The sequence below is a fragment of the Gobius niger genome, assembly GCF_951799975.1.
Source record: "Gobius niger genome assembly, chromosome: 16".
NCBI classification, from domain to species: Eukaryota; Metazoa; Chordata; class Actinopteri; order Gobiiformes; family Gobiidae; genus Gobius; species Gobius niger.
This window is the reverse complement of record NC_136867.1, coordinates 27,719,690-27,743,859: the sequence shown is the minus strand read 5'-3', so window position 1 is coordinate 27,743,859 and position 24,170 is coordinate 27,719,690. Positions and strand designations below refer to the sequence as shown.

Sequence of the window (24,170 nt, the reverse complement as noted above, 5' to 3'; positions counted from 1 at the left end):
TTTATCTTGATTTGGGATTTTTTTTAATCAGAAATGCTTTGGAATGTTATTTGTATTTTAATGTTTAATTTGTCCCTGGTCCTGTGCGTCCATCTCTGGGTGTGGTCCAGCAGTGGGCAGAGTTAGCGTTAGCCCGAGCAGCGGCGGTGGCAGGAGGTGTGGTTAGCGTTAGCCTGTAGCCACAGCGGGGTGGTATTTTGGGCAGAGCGGTGCCCGTCGGCCCCTGGGCCGCGGCGCAGCAGCAGTTTGTGGTTATGCTAATGTGGGCCGTGGTCACTCAGACATTTCCCTCCAGACAAACTGTCCGCACTCTCGGCGCTGGCACAAACGCTAACACACACATAATGCTAACAACGAGGCTAGCACACACCGCACGCTAACACAGAAACACAAAGGTTAAAGAAACATTGGTCACAGTGAAGCAACTCCAGCTCAAACCAACTGTGCAATGACAGAGCGCAGCATGAAAGACGCATGTGTTTAGGAGCTGCAGCTAAAAACACTGTGCTCTTCAAAAGGGACAACATATTGTTTTGCAATAATATCGCAATACATCCTTTCTGTGACACGCACATCATATTGGAAGCCATGTATTGCAATACTTTGATGACATCATGTATCTGTATATCAATGAGAGTGCTTTACAATCAAATGTTGGACATACATGTCAGGACACAAGGCAGCAGTTATTACACACTGTAACACAACTAAAACATTTTGGTGACACTCAAATTCAGTTCTAGACAAAAGAGCCTAATGTTAATACCAGATTACAGACACAAGAGCCCTTTTAAGGTACCTTTGCCCTTTCCTAAATGTTTTACTCAAAACTTTTGAAAACTTAACTCAACTTCTTTGTTAACCAGCCCATTTATGGTAAAGTACATAGTTCTTTATAATATCAAGTTATGATACTGCCCCGATATCATGATACATTTTATATCATGACAAAAGTCTCAGCCCCACTTTTCAATAATGGGTTCCTTATGATATGAAGCTCACGATAACAATAACCTCACGATATACCGGAAATCGTTATATTTCACACACGATGCATTTAATTTTTTTTTTGAACAAAGGTGACTGACTCACTTCATAAGAACTTTACGTTTTGCTATGATGTACTGTTGTTTTTACGTTCATCATTCTGATACCTGACTCACACCGAAAGTATCATTTAAACACACAAGAAACCACAAGTTCCATTTCCAAAACAAATAAATCAACCACATTCTTATTTATGATTGTAAACACGCTCATTAAAAGTAATTTATATGTGTGGCAGTCGTTAGCAGATGAAGTGTTTACAAGTGCAGAGCTGTGCAGTCCTGGCAGTATTATTGACCACTATGGGCCCTCTATTAACTGTGAAAGCACGGCACGCCAGCATACATTTTTAAGCATGACCTCATCAAAAGTATTTGTATTGGCATGAATAACATTGATACTGTTTTGAGATGCAAAATATGTCAATTAAACCCCTTTGATCCCTGGATGCGACTGGAAATTGTGTCCATAAAGATAGCAAACAAAACCAGAGACATAGGGCAGCCCTGGCGTAATCCAACTTTCTTTGAATTGAACTGACATAGTGCAATGATTTAAACTCCTGCTCCGGTCACACAGTTAAAGTCATGATCCAAGTGCTATTCAAAGTTTATACTCGACATGTTTTATGATCATCATTAGCCCTCGTCCGTGAAACTACAGTAGGTTGCAGCGCTTTACAGGGAGAGAGTCAACACGCAGGAAACAGTCACTGCAAAGTGCAGAGAATCAATCAAAATGTCTCTAATTTCTATTGAAGATCCCATAAAAACAAAGCTGTCATTAGATTTGGAAAAAGCCCCAGGACTGACAGGAGCGGAGATTTGCCCGGACATGTGTCTGCAGCAGAGACGAGGAGAGGAGGCAGCTCAACGGAGAAATGAACTTCACTTAAGGCGAGACACGCCAGGTGAAAACATAGATGTTTCACTGGTCAATGTGGAGATTTTTAGCTAGTTTTCTCCCTTAACATCTAAATGTCCATGTCTGAGTATCAAAAAGACAAAACTTACCCCGAACAATGCCTATTTTATTAAGTTTTGTACCAATACCACTTTTTCTAAATACAAGTACTTTGATTTAAGTACTTGCCGATACCGAATACTGATATGAGAACAAGGCATTTTCTTCAACATACTTTTTCACAGCAGATTGGTTTGTAATTAGTTAATTTACTCATTTACATTTCCTTGGGTAAAGTAGGCTACACATTTAAGAGACGTTATATCAGAATTGTACAGATGCCATTTTATTTATTTCTTTTTTTTCATTCACTATCATTTTGAATTTGTATTGCTCTGTCCATCATAGACAGAACACCCCAGGTCCAAAAGCTCCTCAGTGCCTGTGCTTTATTCATTTATGTATTTTTATTTAACAATAGTATTGAGATGCTACTTACTACTGCAGATAAATGCTCTCTTTTCTTCTTTACTTCAGCTCTGTGTAGATTTTCTCGTGTGTTTATAGTAACTTATCCAGTAGCTACAGCATTATGATCGTTTTGCTGCAGCTCATTTTGGCTCAATATAAACATGCTGTATCTCTTTATTTTGGATTTTCTGAGGACTTTTTAGTTGCTGGGTTCGTTTTTCAGATGAATAATCCCTTGGGCATAAAACGGAGTAAGAATCGTCAAAACTGTTAGCCGCGAGTTAGCAGCTAGTTAGCAACGTTAGCCTGTATCTTGTAAACACTGCAGACTTCACGCTGCAGCACTAACAACATTTAGCTCTGGTTAAATCCAGCACAGACTCTGATTTAGGGAGTCTCGTCTGTAATAATGTCAGCTCTATGTGGAATATTGTATTTACACTAAACAATCGTCCAGTTTGTTGTTATCTTCTCTCCTCAGTGGAGCTGCGTCCTGTAGGAGCGCTGGCCACATGTCAAGTGGTATCGGTTTCTGGTATCGGGACCTCATGAATGAGTACGAGTATGTGGTATCGGCCCGATACCGGATACTGGTATCTTTGCATCCCTTCTGGGAGGTAACTACATCATCACGCCGCATCAGCCGGCTTCCCATGTGTATTTATTCACCAAATATTTATATATTTTATATCCACAAAAGGTGCTCAAGATGGCGCTATAATCCAAATATGGTAATTTCCTTTCTGGCAGACAGACGCTGGTTTAGTGCATGTGCATTTGGCTTTGTTTTCTCAAAAGTAGGTTTTGTTCCACTGTAGCAGCTCCTACAGTCTCCAAACTTTCCAGGCATGGCCTTGACAATATTTTAAATGTTTTTCAGAGGGATTTCTTTGAATATTTAATTCCCAGCCCGATTTGATCTTTGAACCCAAAAAACAAGGCAACATTTGATTTTGAGATTTTTTATCACTTATAACTAGCTCTTTCAAAAACTAACCAAGATCCCAAATCCTCTAAATAATTGCTAATGTAGCAACAAAATAAAACCACACATTTAAATCTGGGTTTATCCATTAATTAGATTTCGTTGCTGAAAATATTGCCAATTATGGACATTTTTATGCATAAAAATGTTACATGAAAACATAAAATTGATCTCCATTGTGAGATCAATAAAGGCTCATCTTAAAATACAATAATGTTGAAGAGAAAAGTGGTGACCCAACAAACAATTAACTGTTTATAACCATTAAAGATTAAAAGGTGAAGTCCTCTAATCTAAATGTATTAACAGAAGCAAAACAACAGTGGCTTTATCCTCATGTCACAGCTCAGCCGCCCCCCGCCAAAACACCCCACCTCCGCTCCACATTCTCCTCCGCCTTGGCGTTTATTGTGAGTATTTTCGCACATTTATCCATTAGACATCAGCGATAAGCCCCCGGCAAAAGTGCAGCTGTCAGTGACGGAGCGTGGAGTTGTTTTTTTTCGGGACCACCCTGAGAACAGCGATAAGAGAGGAGCCCCCAGGACCGATGGAGGTACTCTCACCCACACCCGGCCCTTCACCCAGCCCCAAAGCACTTCCACTGGGCCCGCGGCAGCCAAAACAAGCCGCCCTGACGGAAGAGGACATGAGGGCCCGGCCTGGGAAGGGAAAACTGCACCGCGCTACCAAAATATATGGACGGGAGATTGAGTTTCTGGAGCAGTTTATTAATCTGGACATTTATTTTACAGCCCCAACTTGAAACCTGCTCTAGAAGTAAAAGCAAAAATCCTTTTCATTTTCCCATAGACTGTTTGAAAAGGAAAAGAGGCTCGATATACTTTATTATTATTGAAGACCTCATAATGCCACAGAAAAGCTTTGTTTGAAAAGGACATTAGAAATTGTATTGTTTCCACATTCCCCCTTATCACGTCTTTAAAGTCTTCAATCAATTCATGTTTTGAAAAGTCTATGGGATAAATGAATGGGACTGTTTGCTAGCTTGCTTCTACTTCTTCTCGCTGCTCTGAAAGCACAACCCCTGCACTTCGCTGTGGTCTGCTGGAGCAGCAATGCCATCAAAAGAGGCATCTACCGGCAGAGCTGGACCGGTCATCGGCGGCCGGCTGGAGAAAACTGTGACTTTAAGAGGCAGGAAGACACTGGACAAACTGCTCTCCTTCATGGACGATCCTGCAGAGGCAAAGGAGCTCCTTCGGCAACTAACTCTTACAACTCCTCTGCCTCAGTGAACGTCACAGGAGACATTCATGCCAGATTTGATATGATTCACGGTATACGGCTCACAATAACGATGCAATAATCGATATATTGCACTAAATAACATAACGATATGTCATGATCTTAAGGAAACATATGCAATTTCTTTGTTAACATTGTTACTTTCTAAACAACAACATGCTCCATAGTTTATATGATTAACACTGGTTTTGCAGTACATTGTTCTCTTTTCTCTTGAATAATGCGCTAAAGCAGTTATATTTTATTTTTATTTACCTTTATTTAACCAGGATGGTCGCACTGAGATTAAGAATCTCTTTTTCAGGGGAGTCCTGGCCCCAGAGGGGAAGTTAGCGCTCGTGAGGTCCCAGGTTCGATTACCAACTGGACGGGGCCTTTCTGTGTGGAGTTTGCATGTTCTCCCCGTGCCTGTGTAGGTTTCCTCCGGGTACTCCGGTTTCCCCTACCACTAAAAACATGTAAAATAGATTCCCCTGTGGGGCCAGGACTCCCCTGAAAAAGAGATTCTTAATCTCAGTGGGACTATCCTGGTTCAATAAAGGTAAAAAAAAAAAAAAAATGAGCCGATTGACCGTCTGGTGTCAGTGGCACCACTTAATTCACATTTAAATAGTCAACAAGATGAAGACAATTAATTTAATCTCATTTATAAAATATATATTTGAATGACAGTGTTTAGTACGAGTGCCTCTACTGTACTGACGACTTGAACATTATTGACCTTGAAAACAGTGGAACCTTAGCCTCATTAATATGCACAACATCCTCCTTAATATGCATGATGTAATACACTGAATATTCTATAATTCAAATATATATCACCCTCTTCTTATATTTTATACGTGAACTACATATTCCCAAATTTTCACATATGCATCAGCACTGTTTATGCTTAAATATTATATCCCAAGCTTCTGTTTCTAAAATTCCTACTTGAGCGACTTCTGTTGTGAATCAATAAAGTCAAAATCTACTTCCTGAACCAAAGAAGGTTTTGAGGTGCTCAGCTATGAATTCAGTTCCAGTATCCAAAAGCAATTGCAAGAACAAAACGTGACACGTACTTTTACCTTAGTATAAAGTATATTTAAGTCAATAACAGAGGCTCCAGTAGACGCATGGAGCCCTTTAAGCTCCTGCGGGTCTTTTATTTTCGCAGCTCGGGCTCATGTTTTGAAGACGGGGGGGGGTCACATGTCGGAAACGCGGGGAAAATACCACGGTTTGTTGACTCACAGAAGCAGGAAGGAGGACAATGGCTGCGGACAGAGATGGGGGCAGATACGAGGAGTAAGTGTGGAAAGTTAAGCGGTTCTCAACGCGCGGTGCGGGTCCCACTGGCCAAACCAGACTTTTGCAAACGTGAAGGCTTTATTTAGATTTGAGAGCAACGTTTCTTCCTTTGGTCGTCCTGCCTTGGCTTGAAGATTAAACAGTTTAGTCCAGGTTTAATTTTGCTGTGCGTCAGGTCTAGTCTTGGTTTAGTCTTGGTTTAGTCTTGGTTTAATCTTGGTTTAGTCTTGGTTTAGTCTTGGTTTAGTCTTGGTTTAGTCCTAGTTTTGCTTCCTCAAAGACATTGGACTTACTTGCACTCGCCCGGCGCTTTGCAGGTCCCGTGGAAAGCGGAGCAGCCTGGTTTACAGATGGCTGAGGAAGGAAACACAAGCAGAAACTATTAGATAAAAATGGCCTCTCTGCATCCTCAATGAGATTCCAAACATTTCTGACATTCCAGATTCAGAAATAACGCCATAAATGTAGAACAATAAAGCAGAGGCAGGGGAGGATTGCGAAGTTTGACATGTTTCTATTTACTTTTTTGACACAAATGGCTTTTAGTTTTAGTCCAAGATTTTGTCGACTCTTTAAAGTTTGAAATTTTGTGCAACTTTGCAATTCAGATAATTAACAACATGTTTTCATTTTCATTGAGACACTGCAGGTCAATAGGGGAAAACAATTTAAACTTCTGCTGTATATTACTGACATAAATATTTACCCTTTTTTTCCCAAATTTAAAAATTCATTATCTACATTTTATTTAGCTTTAGTCTATGGAAGCCCGTTTCCGCCATGTTTGAAAATAAAAGCCCAACAGGAAGTCGAAATTCCGAGATTTAAAGTCATAATTCTGTGTTTAAATCTCAAAATTATGACTTTTAAAACTCGTAATTTTGAGATTTAAACCCGGAATTAAGAGTTTTTAAGATCCGTGATCATAGACATCAGCACTATTTTACTTTGAAAATTCCGATGTTGATGCCGTTCTCTTTCCTGACTGATGTGGTCTGAACTGTGGAGCTTGATCCGGCTGCACTGACGGAGCTGAAAATAAAGTGTAGCCGTATCTTGGAATCGTATCATGCCTGAAATGCTGATATTTTGGGCAAACCTGTCCCTTTATGCCTCTGCCATGTCTTATGGACCCTCCATGGTCTACCCAGTATTCTAGCCCATACACTTGATAAAAAGGCGATGCCAGTGGACAATGGCTAGTCTAGGTTAGCCCGGCTAGCATGTGCAATCGGCCTCATTGTTGATAAAAAGTCTGCAATTAACCACAAATGCGTCAATCCCGACTCAGTGTGTGATAATCTTCAAGGCTGCTTTATGTGGTTACGGCTTTATTGACGTTATTAGTGCGTAATACTTAATTCCACAAGATCCATTATTGGAGCTAGCTGCAAGAGCTGCTAAGAAGCTAGTTAGCTCCGGGCGCTAAACAATCGGCTACGGCCAATTATACATGAAATGTGAGTAATAAACTACAAAATCAACCAGCAGAACTGCAGCTCGTAGCATTAGCTTTGGGAATGCTCGCGCATCATCAAGGCCTACACACATTCCTATCGTGGATACGTTTTCTTGTCGCCGTTTTTAATCCTGGGTGTTGAGGTAAAACAAAACACTTCTGTGTGTCTTTGTATAAGTCTCAGAGTTGCTGTAGCTCCGGTTCACAACATGATGAAGCGAATCTTCCATGACTGTTTACATCTGCACCGGTGGTTCTGCCGCACTGTGCCAACGTCTATGATCACGGATCTTAAAAACTCCTAATTCTGAGCTTTAAAAGTCGTAATTTCGAGATTTAAACTCGTAATTTTGAGATTTAAACTTGTAATTTTGAGATTTAAACACAGAATTATGACTTGAAATCTCGTAATTCGACTTCCTGTTGAGCTTTTATTTTTTAACATGGTGGAATCGGGCTTCCATATTAGTCTGATTCTAATGTTTCCCTTGAATTCTGATGAAATGTGTTAATATGTCTAACAGTAGCACTACAGAGCAGAGCGTCAGACGTTGGTCCTCACCGGTCTTGCAGGCCTCTCCCTCCCAGCCGTCCCGACACTCCGGCCGCCCGTTCTGGTCGCAGACGTAGTGTCCGAAGTAGTCGTCCCGCGGCCGGCAGACCTTGTTGCACTTGGGGCCGTAGTAGTGCTCGTCGCAGCGAACCCTCAGGCTGTACTCCAGGGAGAAGGTGGCGGTCTTGTATTCCACCGTCTGCCGCTCCTCGCCCGGCGTCACCATCCCTCTGTGGATGCTGCGCTCGATCAGCAGCTCCTCATCTGGAAACACACACGATCAAATAGAAATTCATAAAACAAAGTCTGTGGGGGATTCAAAAGCATCAAGTCATGAATTTACCTGTGACAAGATTAAGACCTGGAGAGGTCGTCTGGGCGATATTGACAAATATGAATGTCTCAATATTTTTGGGGAGACTCAATGATGACGCGATATTCTTGTAATCCATCAGAAATATACAGAAATGTGCATCTTGAAGGGACTATACAGACTTTAGTAACTATAGCAAGTAACTATTTTCCTCCCCCTACATGTTCCAGTAATGTCCTAATGTGTAGAATGAGCCCAGACCTGTTCACCACAACTGCCTCTAAAATACTCAAAAAGGTGTTAATTCGGGTCCGAAGTACTGTCATGCATAAGTTTAATGTATAACCTGCAGCTACGCATAAGACCTGAGGTGGCAGTAGTGAGTATAAAATGACCAACCTGCCTCTAGTCTGTTTAAGTCACACTGTTTCGTCGCTCAAAAAGATAATCCTGAACAAACTACATTTGGCCAGAAAAAAACACATTCAGCATTTTTCCCAATTGTCCCCCCAATTTTGTTCTCACTATACACTTTTGTCTTTTGTTTCTTCCAATATAATTCAAGAACATTTCACTTCATGTTGTACAATGTGTATATATATATATGTCTATGTGTGTGACAAAAGAGTTTATATCTCAAGCATTTGAATGAATGAATGAATGAATGTTTTACCTTTTGCACATTTTCGATTAGGCAGTCCGAAAATGAGTGGGGGGGGAGAAAACACCCCTTTTAAGTACTGTCAGTATCTTGTTCTATTTACTTATTAGGCTTCCTTATAATAATCATCTGAGCATTTGATTTAGTTGGACACGTAGGACTTCAGGAGGAGCTTTTTGGGAGCCACTGGGGAAGATTCAAAGATCAATCAAAGATGTGAAGTGGCTACAAACACAGCTCCAGGCCTGTTTTCTATGACAGAACAACATTGTAACATGCTAACATGCTAAGTGAGGCTTTGCTCTGCCTGATCCCGTCAGATCTCTGAAGCTAAGCAGGAGGGGCCTGGTCAGGACTTGGATGGGAGACCGTTTGGAAACACCAGGAAGCCTGTGTGAATGGAGTGAGTGCATAAAAAAGCATAGACGTCATAATAACGGAGGCGATAGATCACTCCCAAAGCTAACACAGATTTAATGAGACAGGACTTGATGGTCGGAGCTGAAGGAGAGTTTTAAAGTAATTTGCTGTTAAGTTGAGTGAATATGGAACAAGCAGGATTCTTAAAAACATTCTCCTAACAGCATCACACGTCTATTTGGAGGTCAGACTTTGCAAAGACACAACAACTCTTTTGTGAGTGGCACTTCCTGGTTCCTGTTTTGGAATCGCTCGGAGGATTTAGTCCAAAAAAGTGTCTGGAGAAAGAACAAACAAATCAGACGTGATCACGAGGAAGTTCAGCTCGACGCCGCGACGAAGCAAAGCGGAAACAATCCCAGAGCAGCAGGACGACGCATCGGGAACCACTGTTAAACTCCATGACCCACAATGCACTGCTGCGCCCGGCTGCACCTCACACAGAACTGGAGACTAAATATCAATTTTCCGATATATCGTGACATTTTGTGGGACAACACGATGCCAATGAATTAATGTTAATGGGTGAGGTCATGCATATTCATGAGGCAGCAGTGCCCCAGTGTTTTCAGTCAATAGAGGCCAATAATGATCAAGTATTCAGTCAGCAGAGGGCTGCACTTGGACCCAACACTGTCACACATTATATATACATTATATTACTTTATAATTATAAAAAAAACAATAATTTAAATAAGTTTAATTTGGGGTTGATTGATTTCTTTTGAAATAGGACAGTGGTTTCTTGTTTATTTAGTCACTGACAGATCTATAGACTCATTTTCAGTGTGTAAGTCAGGAATCATTTATACACACGGAAAAAGGGCACAAAGCACATGGAACGACATGTAAATGTTAAATAATATGTAGTATGTTAAATTGAAGGTTAAAAGTAACGAGTATCGATTATCGTAATATCGGCGTATCATGAGATTATCGTTATCGTGAGCCATGTATTGTGTATGGAATCATGAGGTATCGGAGGTTCCCAGCCCTACTGAAGACTGTGGGCACCAAAGCTCTTTGTATATTCAGTCAGTCAGATCATGATTACAGAAGGAATTTTAGCTGATTTACTATGTTTACTATTTGTTATGGCCAAGTGACCAAAATACTTCCTGCCACATATTCCAGATGGAGCGAGTCGTGGGTGTGATGCAAACACTGAGTTTGAGAAACCACTTTCTCCCATTTTTGTCTCGTCAACATAATCTCATGAACGACTCATCATGTTTTAGTCCCAAAGAGCTGTTTTTAGGTGCATCAACGTAATGATTTCGTTATAGTCTTACTGTTCTGTACATGTTTTTATTTGTTTTATGTTTTATACGATCTCTTGCTCAGACCTTGGAGGCTAAGCACAAAGGACCTGGTCGGTACTTGGATGGGAGACCGTTTGGGTGTGAGTGGTTGGTGGTGGTCGGAGGGGCTGATGGCGCAAACTGGTTGCCTCGCTTCCGTCATTCTATCCCAGGGCAGCTGTGGCTACAATAGTAGCTTACCGCCAGCAAGTATGGAGTGAACAAACAATGAGTGTCCAGAAAAGCGCTATATAAAACCAATGCATTTTAGTATTATTAACTGAAATGATACTGATTTTGTGTGATCCCAATACTGCACTCTCTTTGCAGTATGTTTGTGAAGGCTCTCATTCATCCAGGAAGTATTCATAGCAGTGACACTAAACCGCCGACTGGACTGGGTGAGTTGAGGATGTTCCACTTCTATACACGGAAGGCTGACCCTTCTCACCCTGGACACAGACTCTTCACCCCCCTCCCCTCAGGCAGGAGGCTACGGTCCACCCAGACCTCCCGCCACAAGAACAGTTTTATCTCCTCCACCATCCGACTCATGAACGATAACTCTGCATTGAGAAGGAGATGCATGCTTTGGTTTGTTTTGTGAAAGACGTCATCGCCACATTGGTAAAAAGCTGTAAAACCAATATTAGATTGAACTTGTTCCGATCGAGCTCCGAGGTTTGTTTATCAGGGCACGGCTTTGCTTTGGAGATGAGCAGCTGCTTCGCCAGGTGTTGCCCTCGTTTTTTGCAGCCATGAGCCTCATCCTCCAGGAGTTCGAGGCATCGCTGAAATGTCCAGCGCCGCTCGATGTGTTCGAACGCGCCTCTGATCATGACATCACCCGCCGCTCCGCTTTGAAAGCCTGATTTATCTCAGGGTTATAATTGCCGGGGGCCCAAAGCCAGCGTTTCTGCAGCATAATGGCAGCGGGACACTCCCCTCGCCGTGGAAACGACGCGATTTTACTGAAGAATGGGTCTGAACTAGAGGAGGGGCGGAGCGCGGGGTGAATGAGGGGGGACGGAAATGTAAAAATCATAAAACCGTCTGACAACAGATGTTTAAGATGTTGTACAGAAGGAAATATGGTTTTAGAGGACCAAGATGCAGCTGAATGTACTTTTTCACAGATCGAAGGCGCCGTGATAAACACACTCCCAGAAAGACCAATCAGACCAAGAAACGACCAAAGTTAACAGGATGACGGGATAGGTCATGACATGGTTAAAAGTGCAAATAAAATACTGTACATTTTGTAATTTTTTACTAGTTTTCCCCCTAAACATCCCTTTCTGAGGCCCTAAGCAAAAGTCCACTAAGGGGCCCTGGAGTGCGAGGCCAAGGCCAATCGACAAAGAGCCAACCCGTTTGCGGTCAAAAGAGTTACAGTAGTGCAGGACAAAACTGGAAAACAAATATCTGAGGGGCGACAGTGGGGCAGACGGTAGGGCGGGTCGTCTCATGATTTGATGGTCGGGGGTAGGGCTGCACAAAAAATATCGTATCGCGATATTAGCTGTTGCAATATCCGTATCGCGAGAAGCCACAATATATAGCATCATCACCATAGCCTTCATCTGACTGAGATCGACCCATTTTTTTTTGCAAACTCAAACTCATGCATTGAAATCATGTGTAAAAGTTCAGTTTTAGTTTAACATTTACTAGCTTTGGTAAATTTTACCCTTGTTTTGGTCCTGATTGGGTGTTTTTTAAGTCTTCTTTTGACACAATTTGCGGAAAAAATGGAACATATCGTGTTTGGTGAAAAATCGCAATAATATCGTTATCGCGATATTGCACAGCCACATCACATAGCGCAAGTCACTTCAATATCGTGCAGCCCTAGTCGGGGGTTCGAATCCCGACTCCTGCAGGTGCAGACTGTCGTTGTGTCCTTGAGAAAGACACTTCACCACCAACCACTCACAAACAGGCGTTGGGTGGTCGGAGGGACCGTTGGCGCAGATGTGAGCAGCCTCGCTTCTGTCACTCTGCCCCAAGTGGAAACTGTGGCTCCAAATGTAGCACCATCAGCCTGGAGTGAATGAACCCCCTTTGAGAGTGACTCAAGTGCTATACAAATAAGATTGCACCTGACTGGTTATATCTATCTTACTGAGAACAGTCATTTGTTTTAGACCATGCACTTTCTGAGAACTGCAGTTACAGAAAGTAACTCGTTGAGCCGTGTGGATTCGCTCCTTGGGGGGTGACAGGGGAAGGCAGAAGGTCTCTCCTGCTCATGCACTTCAGCAGACTACTCCATTTTGGTGTTTTATGTGGCAAAGTAGGCGTGAATGTGAACCACACGCGCTGTCAGAGAGCTTGACATGTTTGGTATGCACGGAATCCCCCTCACAACACTCTGTAATCCAGCCGCCAAAGTCCACGGGGACGGACGCAAGCATACGTAGACTTTAAACCATTTCTCCAAGCGAGGTTTTCATTCCACTTTTGCAACAACATCTCCACACAACAGACTTGGACTTCACAAGATTTTGAAGGATTTTTCAGAGGGCTTTTTCAATATCTAATTCTTGAATGAATTTTAAACCCCATAAAGCAAGGCATATAACAATCAACATCTCATCTGAAAAAATCTTTAACGGCTTACTTCTATATGAAAACCTAAAATGACAATGCAATATCTACAGCAAACCTCTCAAACTGATATCTCTAAGTGTATTTCCCCTCATCCGCCTGCAGCGTCTCGCCTTAGTGTTCGCAGTTATGCTTGTCCATCTGTAAGTTTATCATTTGGCCCGTTGTCCCGTCTGCAGAAACATGACCATCTCCTATGACGGTCACACTCCCTATCGCCCTATCGCGGCTCTGGCTGCGATGTCGTCGAGTGTGTGCAGAATCCGCTGTGATCGAAGCCAACGGGGCCGCGGCGTGTGAAGACCCGGGCGCGACCGCCTCACAGGGTTTATGAGGAAACGCCGAGCGGCTTATTCAGCACAAGAGTTTAAAGATATCGCTTCAGTCGGCCCGGACCCAACAGTGCACGATGCTGCTGCGTGGGTGAAGCCAGGCCCTATGCTAAAGAACGTCCGCTTCATGGCATTTACATCATTTCTGAGGTTTCTTTATCATTACCATATTATAAGATGATGTTTAGTGGCCACTGGGTGTGTTTCAGACCCACATAAAGGAGAAACTTAAGTGAACTTGAGTCAGCATTTAGCTCAGAGGATTCTTTTATGCTCTAATTCTCCCAGAAAGTAAAATGACATGAGGTTTATACATACACTAATGAAGGCTTTGACCTCGCCTAATGTGGTTGATGGTTGACAACAGCTGAAAACATCTGGATTGTTCATCATTTCTGATGTTTGAGGCTAATGCTAACGGCTATAGGAAAAATACATTGGACTCTTCTCCTTTCTTATTTCTATGCTATACAGTGTCACTCCATTGCAGCCGTTGATGTCAAAGTAAAGATGAGTTGCTGTTGTTGTTAGTTTTCCCAAAGGTTGTTCCTCCTGTTCTTGCATCCAAACACACCACAGGACTTTTTAAATGTGTAACTTTTATACTTAAGCTAGTTTCTATTCCACAAATTTTCAATATCGGACATTTTGAATGGGATTTAACAGGGAGTGAACACACCTGAAGGTTGTAAAGAGAGGAAATGGAATCGATTCATTCCATGTGGGTGTCCATCTTAATAATAATAATAATGCATTAGTCTTATATAGCGCTTTTCCAGACGCTCAAAGTCGCTTCACAATTTGGTGCATTATTCATTCCCTCCATACTCGGTGATGATAAGTGAGGCAGCCAGTCTGCGCACATCAGCCACCACCAACCACTCACTCACTACATGCACTAGGCTTCCTGGTGTTTCCCAAACGGTCTCCCATCCAAGTCCTGCCCGGCCCTTCCCTGCTTAGTTCCGAGGTTCCGAGGTCTGACGGGATCGGGCAGAGCAAAGGCGGTATGGCCACAAGGCGGTATGGCACACTTGCGTACATCCACCAAGTTTGTGCAGTATCACTACATTATCGTTTTAAGCCTGTGCCGTGTGTCAGTCTGTGCAGATCGTCCTATAGTGTTTTGCAGCTCTGTGTCTGCTGGTGATTGTTTGCCATGATCTGAGTTTGTGACAGGTGACTTTAACCAATCACAGTGGTATCAAAGAAAATCCTGATATAAAACTAGCCATTTGTCCCACCACTTAAAGAGCACTCTGCAATTTAAGTTAAGGAAAGATGATCATGTTTTGTTGATATGACTGATTGATTGATTATTCCGGTTTTACATTAACATGTGCAGCATTTACAACCAAATACTGTCCATAAACTCGGAGTGGGAGGAAGTAAACTTATAAGTTCCCACCCCATCATAATTTCATGAATGTGGTTGGAGACAATAACAATGTACAACAACCTGATAACAACAGTCAGCACAGTGATCCAGTGAGCCAATCCCAGCTGCAGCAGGCCGACAACGCTATGACCATATGGAAAGTGCACCTCATGGTTCAAAACATAATGAGTGGGCTAAACTAATAGTTCGCTCATTAGTTCATTCAACTAAAATGCAACAATATCATGTGGAATCAAGCATTTTGTGAGTTTTGAATATTCCCCAAATCTACTAGCTTAAGTTCCCATTGAAGGTTTCTGGAAACTTCCTGAAAATGTATCTAGACTTTGTGGCCCCTTTGCAACCCTAGTCTCTACAGCTGGGGCAGGCAGGATCGGGGGCAAAATCTGGCCCTCCAACATAGGTCCCCCCCCAAGATGAGACATTTTCATCCACAAATCTGGGACCAAGTACCTGTTAAAGGGACTATACCGATTTAAAATGTTAAAATGATATATTTTCCAGCCATGTCCTAATGTGTAGAGTGAGCCCAAATCTATTCACCACAACTGCCTCTAAAATCCTGCACTGTCACTCAAAAATGTGCTACTTTGGGTCCGAAGTGCCGTCATGCACGAGCTTAATATAGAACCTGCAGTTACACGTATGACCTGAGGTGGCAGTAGTGAGCATAAAATGGCCAACTTGCATCTAGCCCCTTTAAAGTGCCCAAAAATGCTGACAATACTTACAAATTTCCTCGAGGGCGCCCCCCCCCCAATCCCCATATTAGGAAGCACATCATGAACAACACTGGGTTTTAATTTGGGCCAAGCTTCGGCCCCTGAGGAAAACCGTCCCGCCTACCCCTATTCTGCAGTCCTCTTTCCGCTGCTTCACTTCCTGCCTCCAGGTAGTGATGACATTGACGGTACTGTATCGTAAACGAGGATTTAGGGGCGAGGAGAACTTTCTGACTCGATCTGGGCCTGGCGGGGGAAACATTTAACGCGGCGGTGCTTTGGTGTGAAGGATTCTGGAGCCGCCGATCTGCAGAATGCCTCTTCAGACCTCTGTTTCACCCCCGGCTGCACTCTTGGTTTCGAGGCGGGCCTCCATCGCACGCTTTTGGACCCGCGCCGCCATAAAAAGGCATGTAATTCCCGTGAGCGATTACATAAACAGCCGAGGCTAGGTTTCGGTTCCTGTGGGATTTCCGCGATTCGGGGAGAAACTCGGTGACGTCAGCGACAAGCTCCGTCCTGCCCCGGGATCGGGACGGGCTCCCGGTGCCAGAGGTGCCTGCTCTTTGAAGGGCTGCCAGGTCAAGCAACAAGCATCGCAATCCACATTCAGACACAGCCTGCTCCTGATTAAGACCTGGAGAGCGCGCCGCAGTCGGGAGGATTCCGCGCATTTTTGCTGCCGGTGTGGCACAGGGATGGACCGGCTTTGGGAAGAGCAAGTTCGATTTTTCTCTATTCTGTTTCAGATTTTGTCCCAGTTTACCACACGGAATAAAAGGTTCCGTCAGTTTTAATGCGTGTAGTCAACGGGAATCTGGGCAAAACGAGTCTTCACTTTGCTGCTCCATCTGCGCGGAATCAGCTGCAGGATCATCTGCATCTCAAAGAACCGGGGCCTGGTCGTCGTCTTAAAAGTATTTCAAAGGATTTAAGGCGAAACAGGAGTTGGTTTGTCACGGTTTTGTCGGAAACTGATAAAAGGCCTGGACGAAACGTGATAATCATTCATCACGTTTCCTTCTCTCATATTGATCGATTACGAGTTACGATTAAGCATCATGAACGTAGACACACCTTTCACACAAACCTCTTACATTCTGTTCACCGATACTTTAACCTCTTAACCGATCACATTCTCCCCAGTTTGTCTTTACCCAAATCTAAAAGCTTCAAGAAAGAAAGCGTCGAAATAGCGACGAGAACGAGATGAGTGAGTGGTGGTCGGAGGGGCCGATGGCGCAGACTGGTTGCCTCGCTTCCGTCAGTCTACCCCAGGGCAGCTGCTTACCACCCCCAAAGTATGGAGTGAATGAATAATGCAATGTAAAGCGTCTTTGAGTGAAAAGTGCTAAATAAAACCAGTGCATTATTATTATTAGATGATTTATACCAGTGTTGAAGGTCTTAGCTTTCAAATGAGATGTTACACTGGCCTATAGGCTCCAGTTAAGAAGCTTTTAGATTTGCCTATGGCTGAACTGGAGAAAATGCACATGTTTTTCCAAATGCGGCTTTTAAAGGGTCTAGATGCAAGTTGGTCATTTTTGTACTCACTACTGCCACCTCAGGTCTTACCCGCAACTGCATGACGGCACTTCAGACCTGAAGTAACACCTTTTAGAGTGACAGTGCAGGATGTTAGAGGTGAAGAAGTCTGAGCTCATTCTACACATTAGGACATGGCTGGAACATGTAGGGGGAGGAAAATACTTAGTTGTAACATTTTTAAACTCCGTATAGTCCCTTTAAGTAAAGTCAAATCTTACATTCTAGTTCGGCTTCTGGACCGGAGTTTACGGGCCGATAGGGCAGTGCTTCATTTGAAAGCTAAGACCAACAAAACTGATTGTAACTTTTGTTTTGTTTTTTCGTAGTTTTTTGTTGCTTTTTCATCCTATTTTGACACTTTTTTCAAGCCTTTAGATTTGGGTAAAGCCAAAACTGGAGAAAAAGTGCTCGGTTCAGGTGGGGCTTAAGAGATTTACAGAGAGACTCGATCGCTCGGTTTGTGTAAAGTTATTTCTCAAAACCATCTTGAGGGCCAGAGCATCAAAATTTTGTCCCTAAAGATATAATACTATTTCATGTACCTGCCTTTGATACCAGTAGTACCTAAACAAATGTGATACCATCGTGCAGCCCTTCCCTTATCGATCAAAAACCCACAGGCCCCGCCCACTGTTTGTGTGTTTGTGTGTTTGTGTGTTTGTGTGTTTGTGTGTTTGTGTGTTTGTGTGTTTGTGTGTGTGTGTGTGTGTCTGTGTGGTCTGACCTGCGCTGTTGCTGTGCGTCCCGTTGTCCCGGTCCCAGGCCTCCACGATCACGGTGAAGGCTCTCTGAAAACACAGCGAAGGGTCAGAGGTCAGAGGTCAGGCTAAAAGCGGGAAACATTAGCGTCTTTACATGACGGGCGGCACACGTCGTACGACAGGAGACTCGGCACAAGCTCCACAAAAACAACATCCAGTTTAATCAGTCACCGGCGAGCGTGAGGAGACTCGGCATGACGCTTTTTATTCATTAATTAAACAAAAATGCTCTTAAACACAGCAGTTATGGCAGAAATTGTGCATAAGTCGTTTCCAATTTTCTTTTTCACATTCCTCGTTTTGATGGAACACTTGCAGATGTTAGTGAAACATGCACCGATTTACTTACATATTTTTTGCATTAGTATTCCGGCATTAACCAGGCATTTTCTCCAGTTCAGCTTTACCCAAATCTAAAATAGGCCAGTGTTGCGCCACATTTGAAAGCTAAGACCTACAAAACTGATAGTAGCTTTTTTGTCGCATGTTTATTGCTTTTAGTTACTTTTTTTGTCTTTAGCTTTTGCTGCGTATTAACCCCTTAACCCCCACCTTAACTGGGCACATTTTCTCCAGTTTTGGCCGGGGCAGCGCCTCATTTGAAAGCTAAGACCTACAAAACTCATCTAAGCTTCTTCCTTCTTTTTGTTATCAGGTTTAGTTGATTTCGATGCTATTTTTGTCACATTTTCATAGAGCTGCTCGATTATTGAAAAAATAATAATCACGATTATTGTGGTCACAATTGAAATCACGATTATTCAAACGATTATTTGTTGCCTTTAAAAAAAAAGTCTGTCTTTGTTTTATTTTTTTATTAATCAAAAAACTATGCTGAATATTTTCTGTTTTCTGAACAGTCATAAAAGTACAAATGATTTCAAGTTTGCCTCGATTAAGGAGACGTCTCTGTTTCACACCTGCCCCCTGCTGGCCAGCCCTCACACCTGCGCAAGCAAACTGAACGGCGTGGCCTGATGACATCATCACACAGCGCTGTTTGTTTTTGAGCCCTGCGAAAGGAAAATAATCCCAGCGGCATGAAATATTGTCTGCTTACAAGTAAGTCCCCCCCCCCTTTATGACCCCGTTCACAAAATAAAGCTCTCTTATCTTATGTAAAAATGTCTTAAAAGTGCTTGAGTTATGCTGATTTTGAGTCTTATTGCCAGTGGAACAAGAATGATTTATTCTGCCTCAGGATTTTGTCACATTTCCAGTTCTGTTGTTGCTCATTTATTTACTTTACAGCAAATTAGTGCTTGTTCCATCGGCCTCCTCAAAACCAGCATAATTTATTCAAATGCATTTCAGGCCATTTACACAAGACAAGATGCCATTTCTTCCAGCGCAGCCTAGATCAAGATCAAATCAGGTCATAAAAAGTTCATAAATAAGCCTAAATATGACTCAATTGTGCCAAAACCATGTCTAAGCCTGAAAAACAACACGCTTAAAAGCATGACTAAAGCGTGAACACAAAAAGATCTAATAAAGATCATTAAAGTCTAAATTAGTCTCATCATAATCAGCCACAACAAAGTCAGTTTTAGAGCGGCATGACGTTGTCTGACTTTACCTGATGAAAATGCAGATTTGTTGTATGATGTGACAGAGAGTGAGAGTTGGATGAGTAACATCGAGTCAAACTGTGGGAAAGCGTCGTTTCTCACAGATGTGTCAATCGTTACCTCGGGGCTGGCTTCACCTGCGCCACCGCCGCTGTCGCTGCTGCTAAACATTCACCCGCACACACACACACACACACACAATCCTGTACTGCTATCTTAGTGAGGACACTCATAGACATAATGTATTAACCAGAATCTAACCCTGAGCGCCTAACCCTAACCTTAATCCTAACCCTAACCATAATCATAATCCATTCTAACCCTAACCCTAAAACCCCATCGTGACCCTCAAACAGTCCTTCAAATAAGTGAGGACCACCCAAAATGTCTTCACTTTACAGAAATGTCCTCACTCTTTTGGTTAAAAACTTAAACTGGTCCTCACAATGTCATAAGTCCAAGAACACACACACGCGTTTGTAATTCTATCTAAGTGAGGACACTCATAGACATAATGTATTACCCAGACCCTAACCCTGAACCCTAAGCCCCTAACCTTAATCTAAACCCAATTCTAACCCTAACCCTAAAACCTCATCTTGACCCTCAAACAGTCCTTCAAATAAGTGAGGACCACCCAAAATGTCCTCACTTTACAAAAATGTCCTCACTCTGTTGGTTAAAAACTTAAACTGGTCCTCACAATATCGTAAGTACAAGAACACACACACACACACATACGTTTGTAATTCTATCTTAGTGAGGACACTCATAGACGTAATGTATTACCCAGACCCTAACCCTGAACCCTAAACCCCCTAACCCTAATCCTGACCCTAGTCTAAACCCAATTCTAACCCTAAGACTAAAGACTAAAACCTCATCTTGACCCTCAAACAGTCCTTCAAAGAAGTGAGGCCCACCCAAAATGTCCTCACTTTCCAAAAATGTCCTCCCTCTGTTAAAAACTCACACTGGTCCTCACAATGTCGTGAGTACAAGAACACACACGGGCACGCTCAGAGTGAGTGTTTACTGCCATTGAAAACTCATCAACATCAACCTCTGCTGAACTGGGCTTTGGGGCAGATACAGGGACAGACTTGAGGCCATGAAGGTCTTCAAGCAGAGTATTCAAAGTTTCCCGAAAACATTTATTTTAATAAATAGTACAGAAAAAGTCAAATCACTACCTGTGTCTGTTAAAACGGGTAGTTTATCAACGATCCTTTTGGAGGAAAATACACTCATTTACGTTATTTTCTTCAAGTTCAAGTCTTATTTGGGTCATGTCTTGTTATCCTGGGGGTCCTGATGTCGTACCCGCTGAAAACCACTGACTTAGACACTAACTCTGCAGGTTGTGACCCAGAAAAAACTGAGGGGCCGCACATATGGTATACTTAACTTCCAACCAGTTATTTTCTCCTGCTTTATCCGGGGCCGGGTCACAGTAGTCTGAGCAGAGATGCCCAGACTCCCCTGTCCTCGCACACCCCCTCCAGCTGTTCCTGGGGGACCCTGAGGCTTCACCAGGCCACAGAGACATAGTCCCTCCAGTGTGTCCTGGGTCTTCCCTGAGGCCTCCTCCCAATAGGACATGCCTGGACCACCCCTAACCCTCACTATGATGGTGCTGGGGGGACCGTGTCTCTGTGGCCTGGTGTGGAACAGCTGGGGGAGGCGTTCCTGGATCTGCTGCCCCGGACAAAGCAAAAGAAAAAAGCATGGATGTTTCGTGGCCCATGGATGTGTATCTGTATCTGATTGACTTCAATTCTTTCCCAAAGTAAAATCTCCAAAGATCTGTACATGGATAAAGGATTTCTAATCAAGCTTTGACTAGGGCTGCACAATATATCGCAAAAAAAACATACTTGGTGATGCAAAAAAAAGCCAAAAACACTGCACTGAACTTATAAATGTGTAAATGTTCAGTTTTCATCAAACATTTCCTACTTAAAGGGGCTAGATGCAAGTTAGCCATTTTATACTCACTACTGCCACCTCAGGTCATACGTGTAACTGCAGCTTCTATATTACTTTTTGAGTGACAGTGCAGGATTTTAGAGGCAGTTGTGGTCAATATAGGTCTGGGCTCATTCTACACCTTTGGACATTGTTGGAACATGTAGGGGGAGGAAAATACTTCATTTTAGCATTTTTAACCCCTTAACTCCCGCCTGAACCGAGCACATTTTCTCCAGTTTGGCTTTACCCCAATCCAAAAGCTTCTGGGAAAAAGCTGTGAAAATAGCAACAAAACTGAGACGAAAACAATGATGGAAATGTGGCAAAAAAGTTAGAAAACATTGACAAAAAAGTGACGAAAAATTGATGAAAAAGTGGGAAAAATGTCACAAAAAAATGACAAAAATTTGATTTAAAAAACTACGAAAAAATGACAAAATGTGACAAAAAATGACCAAAAAAATGACCAAAAAAATGACAAAATGTGACAAAAAATGACCAAAAAAATGACAAAAATGTGACAAAATGCTAAAAAAAAAGACAAAAATGTGATAAAAAATTGACCAAAAAATAAAAAAAAATTGGCAAAAATTACCCAAAAAAATGACAAAAATGTGCTAAAAAAAAAAATTACGAAAAAATGACAAAAATGTGACAAAAAATGACAAAAAAAATGACAAAAAAATGAAAAAAAAATGGACAAAAAAATAACAAAAAATTGACAAAAATGACAAAAATGTGACAAAATGCTAAAAAAAAAATGACAAAAATGTGATAAAAATTGACGGAAAAATGGCAAAAATATGACCAAAAATGACCAAATAAATGACAAAAAAGTTACAAAAATGAGTCGAACACCCAACAAAAAAATGATGGAATAAAATCTAGTGACGTGAGGAAAAAGATCCTCTCGGTTCAGGCGGGAGTGAAGAGGTTAAACTCTGTATAGTCCCTTTAAGTTCAGGTCCAGATATAGTGTTTTTTCAGTCCTCTTTTGACACACTTTGCTGAAAAACGAGTTACTTGCGATTTGTGTTTAGTCGGAATGACCCATATCGCGTTGAAATGGTTTAGTAAAATATCGCAATAACACAGTATCATCATTGCAATATCATACATCATATTAAAAAGTTCCATATCTTGCATATCCTGGCTTTGACATAGGTCGACAACGGCTGAAAAACATCTGGATGGTTCATAATCTGGGATGTTTGATCGTCGCTAATGCTAACGGCAATAGGGGAAGTGCATTGCTAACGGATCCATCAAACCTTCTCCTGATTCCTAGAGTCTCTCTTTCCGCAGCCCACACAGCGCCGCCTGCACATGGCGAGTGTTTTGAATTTCCCAGCCGCTGACCTCATCTGACCCTCAGCGAGCGTGGCCTACTTTCCGCCGTCGCAGAGTTTGGATTTTTTCAGGTGCGTCAGTATTTTCTCCTCTCCTCTTGGTCAAACATTCCCCCCGCCGGAGCAGCTGTGTGTTCCCATGCCCCCCCCCCCTCCTCTCCTCCTGTCCGGGTATTACAGGGGCAGGGGGCTTATGACAGGGCAGGCTGCTGGGCGTCTTTGTTTTTGAGGTCTAAAGCGCAGGTTTTGAGGGAGCGTTTGGTGAGTCAGGAGGAGCGGCGCCGTGTCGTTACAAGTCGCTGGAGTTTGCTGTAGGCTGCGTTCACAGGCGGCAGGTTCAGGGCTGTTATTCAAATGAGGGACGAGCCGGAGAAATGCGCTCGGCCTGGGAAACGGGCGCAGGTGAGAGCGGGGAGGGAGCTGCTGGGACTTTCCTGCTCACCTGTTTAGGGCCGGGACCGTTAAACAGCACCAGTACGGCACCGGCAGGTAAAACATCTCATATCTTTAGATGAAGTTTGAAGCTGTTGGTCCAGGGACAGAATTAAAGGACGTGATTTGATTGTTTCAGCTCAAATAAATGATTTTCTTCCCAATTTTTCCCTCATTTTTTATTACTAATATTTTCCCTATTTTCCTCCAATTGTGTGCATTTTCCCACATTTTCCCCCTATTATTTCCCAATTTCATCTTCTTATTTTTTTTGTATTATTATTTTTCTTACTTTCATCTCCATGTTTTTGTTTTCCCAATGTTTTCTTTATTTTTTGTCATTTTTTATTATTAATATCATCCCCATTTTTTTTTGCATTGTTCCACATTTTCCCTATTTTTGGCCAATTTATTATTTTTCCTATTTTTTTTCCCAATTATAATATATATATTTTTTTCCAATTATTTTTTTTCAATTTTTATTTATTTTCCCTAATTTTTGCTAATTTTTTATCACTAATATTTTCAACCATTTTTCGCATTTTTTCAAATTTTTCCCCCATTTTTTTCCTTATTTTTTTTACACGATTTCTCCTCAAACCTTTTACCCTATTTTTTCCTCAAATTATTCCCCATTTTTCTACACATTTCTTGACATTGGGGGCGACAGTGGTGCAGACGGCAGAGCGGGTCGCCTCATGATCGGAAGGTCAGGGGTTTGAATCCCGGCTCCTGCGGGTGCAGACTGTCGTTGTGTCCTTGGGCAAGACACTTCACCCAATATGTGTGAGTGGTTG

At 42.4% G+C, this 24,170-nt stretch overlaps 1 protein-coding gene across 2 annotated transcripts in view; it reads right to left on the bottom strand.

Annotated features, from left to right (window-relative positions):
* LOC306975708 (protein jagged-2-like) overlaps positions 1 to 24,170 on the bottom strand; it is a 90,252-nt gene that overhangs the window by 37,277 nt on the left and 28,805 nt on the right. For both annotated transcript variants that reach the window (XM_079573378.1, XM_079573379.1), the window contains exons 3-5: positions 18,014 to 18,077; positions 7,990 to 8,244; positions 6,262 to 6,322 (exon numbers count right to left, since the gene is read on the bottom strand). In XM_079573378.1, the coding sequence (XP_079429504.1) occupies positions 6,262 to 6,322; positions 7,990 to 8,244; positions 18,014 to 18,077 (380 nt within the window). The remainder of the gene's footprint in view (positions 1 to 6,261; positions 6,323 to 7,989; positions 8,245 to 18,013; positions 18,078 to 24,170) is intronic.